The following is an 8,116-nucleotide window of genomic DNA, read 5'->3' as shown; positions in this document are numbered from 1 at the left end:
TCATTTTCCTAACTAATGTGTTATAAACAATCCACCAGGCCAACAATAACCAAAACCCAAATCCTAGAAGTATATATGGTAACACACAGTACATGGGATATTTACGACCTCTCAGTGTGAACCCCTCAGCATAAACACATAACTTGTTGTTTCAGAAAAGGCATGTTTCATAGACAGAAACACGTTACTAAGTTGTACATCTGTAACTTGCAGTGGCCTTAAAAGCAAACGGGAAACTTCAGATTGCTGCGCCCTGGTCCACATCCCTCCATTTCCAGGCACAAGGGCACTCCTGGGACCCCTCATGAGACCCCTCCAGCCCTGCCCAGCTGGAGTGTGTGTGGTGGGAGTAAGGAGGCTCTGCAGCCCCATCAGCAAAGGGAAGGGCCAGCAGGGCCGAAGGACCTGGTCTCTGCCCCCAGCCACTAGCCCTGGCCTCCCAGCCTCGGGGACAGGGGGACCAGGGCAGCAGGAGCGTTCACCTGCTGCTTCTGACAAGCTGAGATGAGGCTGGGGGCCCTTTCAGCTCCCTCCCCCAAATCTAGGTCTCTAACCCTCTAAACTGCAGTCGCTGCCAAAGACAGCAGCTTCTAAGGAAAAGGGAAATGAACCCGGGACTCACAGATGGTCGCCCTCCTCTCTCCGCAGAGGCCACGCTGCCCTTGACCCGCCTTTCAAGTCCCAAGTGTGGAGGCCCCCGCTGCAGATGCGTCCAGACACGGGGTGCACTGTGAAGAATACGGGGGGAGGGGGGGGAACACAACTGAGCCACGAAACGCCCCTTGACCCCAGAAACCGAGCCTTTGGAGAAACCTGCCTGTGGGCCTTGACACTGCCATGGATCACACGACGAGGTAAACCATTTTCTTCCCATTAATGTTTCTGGTCTTCAGCCCCAGGTAGCGGCGGCTGTTCTTCTCTGGCTGCCCATACACCATGTTGATGAAGAACCTGGAATCATCTTCTGCCCTGGGTTTGAAGCACAGGCAGCAAAAAGCAGATCTTAGGCAGCGACACAGATAAATCATGGCTTCCACTTCTTCTGAGGGCTCCTCGTACACGGGCTGCTTCATTTCCTCATAGGCTGACAAAATCACAGCACGAAATAAGTTGATCAATATGCAGATCATCACCAGCATGAAAGATGAGAGGAAGAGGACCCCAAGAACCCGGTTATTGAAAAATTCCGTGTTCTCAAAAGCTGAGACACAGTAGGAAAATATTGTCTGGGTGGCGTGGATCATGTCACTGTAGTTCCACTCGTGCTGCCCGAACACCAAGTACCCGAATGCCATGAAGACAAAGAAATACACGGACACCACCAATGCCATGTGGCAGATGCCAGGAAGGGCAGTCTGGATGGCCCTCTGAGCCAGACGCACATCGTAAAAGACCCTGGAATACCGGAGTGTCTTCAGGATCGTCAGAAATACCAGGAAACCCAAAATCACCCTCATGGTGTGATCCACTTGAGCCACTGCATGAAAGGGAATGAAATCCTCAGGATTTGACAGGTAAGCCTGAACTACACCGATGGCCAAGAAGTGCTTCCTGAAAAAGAGTACGATCCACAAGGTAAAGATACATTTTAGAGCGAAGTTGAGCAAATTATATACACTTTTCATGTAGGCAGTCCTTTCATCAGTGATGACATTGACTTCGTCGACAATATAGGCGAGAAAGAAAAGGTAGATGGCCACGTACAAGTAGATTTCTTCTGGGTATTTTCTGTTGAAATGAGTGAGCAAGAAGGAGTGCGCATTCAGGCTAGTGTTCACAACACCTAACTGAGAGACCTCGAAGATGACCGAGATGCTGCAGAGGAGACTGATGTCTGGATTGAAGGTGGTCAATTCCACAATCACAGACCACGTCTTCTCATCCAGCCAATGGCTTTTCTGGAGTTCCCTGAGCCTCAGTGTGGAATTAAACTGCTGCTCTGCTGGAAAAAAATAGAAGGCGTATCCTCCTGAGCCATAGGTGTGCAGCAGCCCATAGGAAGAGTACGCCCACCTCTTCTCCGGAGGCCTATAAGTAAACCCTCTGGTCGTCTTGTCAGTGTCCCGCTTACTAACTCTATTCCACGACCCAGAGTAGTTTTTTGTGTCTTCTGGGTCAATGCCATATTCGGGGTGACAGCGAATCTCTCCTTTGAGGCTGCCCTCCACAAATTTCTTGGCCGGCAGACACATTATCTCTCCAGGTTGCGCCCTCACCTGCCTCATGAGTGGCAGGCCAAGGATTTTAGAGGAGCTGTCAGGGAAAAACGTGGGGTTCGGGTCATTGTGGAGCAGAGGCAACAGCACCCTGTTCAGCCACTGATAGATGTCTTCCAGCCTGGTCACGCCTGCCAGATCCACAGAGAACTGGTCCCGAATAAACTGATTATAGTAAAAGCTATCAGTGGAGCGTAGGACGGCGACTAGGCTCAGCAAGAGAGCCAAAAAGATGAAGTGAGTGAGGATGTAAATAAGGAACAGGAAAGCTCTTCTCTTGATCCTCTTCTTTCTTTTGAATATCGTGATTTCATCTTGGGTGAGAGGCTGGTACGTTCTCGAGTTTCGGAGCTCCATGACAAACTGGTGGCGTCTGTCCATTTCTTCTGGGTCCTTCCAGAGGTTTTGCAACTTGATCTCAGTGAAGTGATAGTTGCTGATCCATGAAAGGTTCTTTGAATACTTGGCTGTACTTGTTCTGTAGCTTGACATAAGTATGATTTTAGATGGCTGCACGAGAAAGACTGACAGAGTGAATGCACAAAACGATGCAAACAGCCATGCTATTGATTTTTCGAGGCCGTAAGTCAGTCCATAAAATATGATGAAGAAGGAGGATAATGCACAGGTAAGAAAAACCAAGAGCCAGGCGACACTAATACAGCACCGCGGCAGGACAATCCTGGGCTTCTCTTTGAGGGCTCGCGAACCTGGCTGGGGAGGCAGAGCCTCGGAAGAAATGCTTTGATTGTCTTCAACATTTGGGTTATTGGTGTTTTTATTCTTTTCCTGGGCTTTAGAGATTTTTCTTTGGGTGCCAGAGGCTTTTCTTGGGGTGTCGGTGACCTTTCTTGGGGTGCTGGAGACCTTTCTTTGTGTACTGGAGACATCTCTTTGGGGCCTGGAGACCTTGCTTTGGGTGCCTGATATGTTCCTTTGGGTACCAGAGACCTTGCTTTCTGCTTGCTTGGGCGGGGACTGTCCTTTAGAGGTGACCTTGAGAGAAGACTTGCCTTTAGGATGTCTATTAGACTTCTCAGGCTCCTGGGAGTGTGCCTTGTCAATTTCGTAAGCATGCCATTTTCCCAGCCGTTCTTCCCAGTGTTCATTAGCAGCTGGCTTCAAAGGATGCTTCCGAGGAGTGACCTCATGTAGAGATACAAGAGGTCTCCTCTGGGAATAGATGAACAAATATGTGATCACTAGTTGCACAGGGAGGGTAATAAAGGCACTTTCCAGTCCGATCACCATCGACCTGATGTACCTCTGCTCTTGTGGCTCTGCTTCGATCTCCTCTAGATTAAAGAACATAATATTACACAGAAGTGTGGACAACAACATGGCTAAGCAACAGGACAGCCTCTGGAGCCTATTGAACGGTGTAGAAATGACACCAGAAAAAACGGAGAACCACAGGTGGTTTCTCCCTAGGTTATAATTTAAATCTATAAGGAAAAAGTCCATTTTCTTGAGAGGCTTATCTGGGGGCATTACTTGAAAGGTTCGGTCCAAAGAGGATTCGATAGAAAACCATTCTCGGCACATGAAGAGCCAGATGTGTCTGCTGAACAGATTCTCCACTTTGATTCTACTTAAATACCATTCAGGGGACCTGCCCTCATTGTTGTGCCACACACGGAGGGAATGGATGTCGCCCAAGTCCTTTTTTGTCGCTAGGAGGAAAGTGCAGATGCTTCCTCGGTACAGAGTCCTAAATTGTGGATGGCTTAAACAGTGCACATCACTGCTACCTTCGGTTCCATGCAGTTGGATAAAGACATTGGCCCTGGTCCCAGAAGCACAACGGCTTCCTGTAAAAACAGTGACTAAATAACACACATTATCATAAGGATCGTTATCAAGAAGAACTATCACATGTTCCCTAAGATACTGGTCCATTTCATCTCTGTGCAAGGCCCAGAACGCAAGGACCAAGTACAACAGCAAAATGAGAAGTACCGTGAAGAGGGTCACAGGGTTTTGGGTGATGTTCTTGACTGCCTCCAGTTGTAGATCCACAGAGTTAGGGACCACGATCACCTTGGCCATCAAATAGTGGGTACGCAGGTGAGGGTTGGCCTGTTTGATTATATCCAGCTGCCGTTTGGCCCGCCGTGGGTTCTTGCAGATACAGTGCACTCTTTGCCAAGTGGTCTTCTCTCCCACAACACAGGTATCTTCTCTCCAATCGCTCTGGATCCCAAACATATTCAAGCACGTAATGCTGAAAACAGAAATTTTCACCAACTTGTTATTTGGGTTTAGGACGAAACGAGGTGCCTGTAGAAACACAGCGACGGTGCACTCAGAGGAATCAGTTCGCTGAGCTATGACCTGCACCAGGGCCGCGGGGAGGCAGACCACTCGGGCCTCCTTCACCCTACACTCCGGGTCAAACAGGTCACTCTCGTTGGCAATTGGAGGGAGTTTATGGGGCACCAGGTAGCTGGTCATAAAAGAGTTGGGTGTGATCTCACGGCCCGCGTATACAGACACCGTGAACAAGACGGACACTTCTGTCATGATGTGGATCAACACGTCCCTGCCTGCGGTACTGTCCACAACAAAGCTAAACGCCCCTGTCGTCTTTGTCGCTGATTCATCCACTGCATAAGGCTCTGAGCTGGGTCCCACCGTGAGATTAACAGTTCCAAAGCTCAGGTTTTTCCTGATGAGGTACACTTCCAGTGCATCAGGTGGGATCTCAATCACGTCACCCGTGGCCTCCACTCCTGTCATTCGGAATCCAACCACCTGGGTCAAAATGTTTTCCCCATAATTTAGCCAAGGGAAAGGGTCATCCGCAAATTCACAAAACATCGTGGAAATCGGAGCGCTGGCAGGCAGACTAGGAACGCTGTTCACATTTAGGCTGGGATAAAAACAATTCTGACAGTGCTTCTGGGTGCTGAAGAACTTGGTGACATTCCACTTTTCGGTTTTCTTGACATACATTTTAAAGTTGGAGGTCCTCAAGGCAGTGGTCTCATTCTCTGGCACTTTCACAGCCAGTACCGTGTCTGCTAGAGATTCAACCACGTGGAAAGGCTCTTCAAAGACTTCATAATGAACCAGCAGTTTCAGGATGTTAGACAAGGTTGTTAATATTCCAGTGCACACACTTTCTATTTGCTCAGAAGAAATGCTCTTATCTCTCTGATGACTATCTTGGAGGGCTTGGCTTGCTTGCCAAGTCCTCACTGTGGCCAGTTTCTGAGAGAATGTACTGATCTCAGAGGTTTTCTCTGTTAATTTAGTAATAGTCATGACCACCTGGCTAATATTCACCAAAGTGTTCATAGGAAGAATGAGTGTCTGATTGAAAAGGTGTTCTCGGAGTTTAATTTTGTCAACTTGAAGACTTGCGTCAGTTTTCATGCTATTCAAGACAGAGGCTACTATGTATATTAAATAACTTGCATTTAGAAAATCCTGCTGTTGAAGCAAAGTAGACAGGGAGGAATTTGGTCCCATGGTGAAGTTGGATAACTCCTCCAGCACAGTTGTTGATGACTTTACGTCAGTGGGAGGCCGCACAGTGGCATACAAGTTCACCTGAGAAAAAGCTCCCAGAGAGGTATTATATGCCTGAGCAATTATTTTCAAGGCATAATGACTGTCCAACACACCAACAGGGAGAAAGGAAGGGGGCGATGTGGAATTCTTTCCCAAATACAGGATGGATCCAAAGTTATTCTCTTTCAAAGAACTGATCTCACCAAAACCATGTACATCAGGAACTATTATTTTATATGTAAGAACAATGTTCTTATGCTTGAAATGAGTACAAATGACAACAAACTGAGTAATGAAGGAAATTCCTTTTTCTGGAACAATTTTGCAGTCTGTGCTTATAGGGACATGGTGAATAATGAAAGGATATCTTAAGACCAAGGTGACTCCACTCCACGTTGCTGCATTGAGAGAAACCCAAAACTTATCTTCCCTGAAATGCCAGAAAGCGAAAGCTTTTATAGACACATAAGCACCATTCCGTCCTGTTGAAGTTTGCCCCGTCCAGTCAAATGGCACCTCCTGACCTGAAGACGTCAGAATGGACCACCGATAGACATCTCGGCCTGCCGTACAGCCTGTGCAGTCCAGAGACAACGAGAACCTCTCCGATAAAACCAGAACCTGGTCACAATTTTCAATGCAGGAAACGCTTGCTACCGGCTCTCCCTGAAGCACGTGCACCGTTGCATCAGCAAAGGCTGACCTGCTGGTCTTCTGGATCACCAGTCTGAAAAAATATACACGGCCGCCTTGAAGTGTTTCTGGAGAAAGTGTGAGAATAGGACCAGAGGCCCATGTCCACTTGAGATCAACCTGCTCTGGGAGACAAACTTCCTTGCTTATCACTGTTATTTTTTTTCCATCATAGTTTCTTGGGTTTGTGGTACAGTACCAGAGAAACTTAAGTCTCTCTTTCTCTAGAGGGTCTGTTTCCTCTGGATCAGAAGACATATTTCCATTGAGAGTCACCCCATCTGTGAAATTAATTGTGATGTTGGAAGGCCCTGAAATAACAGCATTCAGGGGACGTCTAAAAATGACGACATAGATGCGGTCTGAGCTGCTCTGCCCTGGAACCCGGGGATCCCGCGTTCTGACAACCACTGAGAAATTAAACAGATATACCCCCCAAGGGAAAGAATACGGGGGTATAGTCACCACGAAGAAACCTCTACTAAACTTGACCGGTAGCTTTTTCAGAGGTTTAGTCCAGTCAGGCACGGCCCCTACATAAGGAACAGCATAGATAGACCAACCCCGATAATAGTACTCCTGGATGGGACAGAAGAGGATGACTGTCGCATTGAAGGTGTCGCCCATGTCCCTGGTCAGTCGCACTGGTTTATCGTCGTTCCTATTTATTCGCACGCGGTCCAATTTACAGACCTCTTTATTGACTACCTGACAGGACACGGAGGACTCTGTGGGTTCTGAGCTGTTCGGGCTGACAGCTTCCAAGACGACCGGGGTGGGCCCGTCCGTGGGACACTCGGTTCGGGCCACGAATCCCGGGTAGGAGCGCCGGCCGCGGTGCAGAGCCCGACGGGGCAACGCGCGGCTCTCAGCGGCCGCGGGCCCGAGCAGCCGGAGGCGGAAGGTCCACTCCAGAGGCCCGAGCGAGCGCGGCAGGCGGGACAGCCAGCGCAGGGAGAGCCGGCCGCCGGGCGCGGACAGCTGCAGGTCCACCGGCGCGGGCGCGGCGGCGGCGGCGGTGGCGCGGCGGGCGCGCAGCTGGACGTGCGCGCGGAGGCAGCGCGGCGCGAGGCTCGGGGGCCGCCCGGCCGGCAGGCAGAGGCCGCGGCGGCCGCTCAGGAAGATGCCGCCGCCCGGGGCCGCACGGGCCCGGAGGCTGACGCGGGCGCGGCCGGCCCCAAGGCCGCCAAAGCCTGCGCCCCGCTCCCCGGGGGCCCGGGAGGCCCTGACCGAGCGGAGCGCGGCCTGCGGCCGCCGCGCCTGAACGAGGGCCCGGGTCTCGGACGGGGCACGTCGGGCCGCGGCGGGCGTCGGGACGGGGAGGTCTCGGGACGGCGAGCCGGGCGCCTGCGCGGGAGCCGCGGGCAGAGGCCGGCGGCCGAGCCCACAGCCCAGGCCCAGGCCCAGGCCCAGGAGCAGGAGAGCCGGCCCGGGCCCCATGGCAGCGCCCGGTGCGAGCTGCGTCGGAGGCGCAGGGCGGAGAGCCAACGGACACGGCGCGTCGGGCGCGGGGCGGCTGGGCGCGAGCCGGGGTCACGGCGGGCGTGGGGTTCGGGGGCCACGGTGGCCTGCGGTCAGCGTGGTCAGTGGGGTTCCTGCGGCCCAGGAAATCAGTCGTTTAATCTCCCCTCGTTGGGTCTGACCTGTCAACTCAAGTTACACTTTCACTTACAGAGTCTTAGAGTTTCTGT

At 51.3% G+C, this 8,116-nt stretch overlaps 1 protein-coding gene across 1 annotated transcript; it reads right to left on the bottom strand.

Moving 5' to 3' along the window:
- Nucleotides 1-842: 842 nt before the first annotated feature.
- On the bottom strand, nucleotides 843-7,865 carry LOC129625683 (polycystin family receptor for egg jelly-like). The gene is made up of 2 exons (XM_055547452.1): nucleotides 3,226-7,865; nucleotides 843-3,045 (listed from the first exon to the last, which is right to left on the bottom strand). The coding sequence occupies exons 1-2, from the start codon at nucleotides 7,863-7,865 to the stop codon at nucleotides 843-845; spliced, it is 6,843 nt and encodes a 2,280-aa protein (XP_055403427.1).
- Nucleotides 7,866-8,116: the final 251 nt, after the last annotated feature.

This window comes from Bubalus kerabau, chromosome 1, assembly GCF_029407905.1.
Source record: "Bubalus kerabau isolate K-KA32 ecotype Philippines breed swamp buffalo chromosome 1, PCC_UOA_SB_1v2, whole genome shotgun sequence".
In the NCBI taxonomy this organism is placed as follows: domain Eukaryota; kingdom Metazoa; phylum Chordata; class Mammalia; order Artiodactyla; family Bovidae; genus Bubalus; species Bubalus kerabau.
The sequence above is the reverse complement of the archived record's forward strand: the minus strand, read 5'-3'. Positions and strand labels throughout refer to the sequence as shown.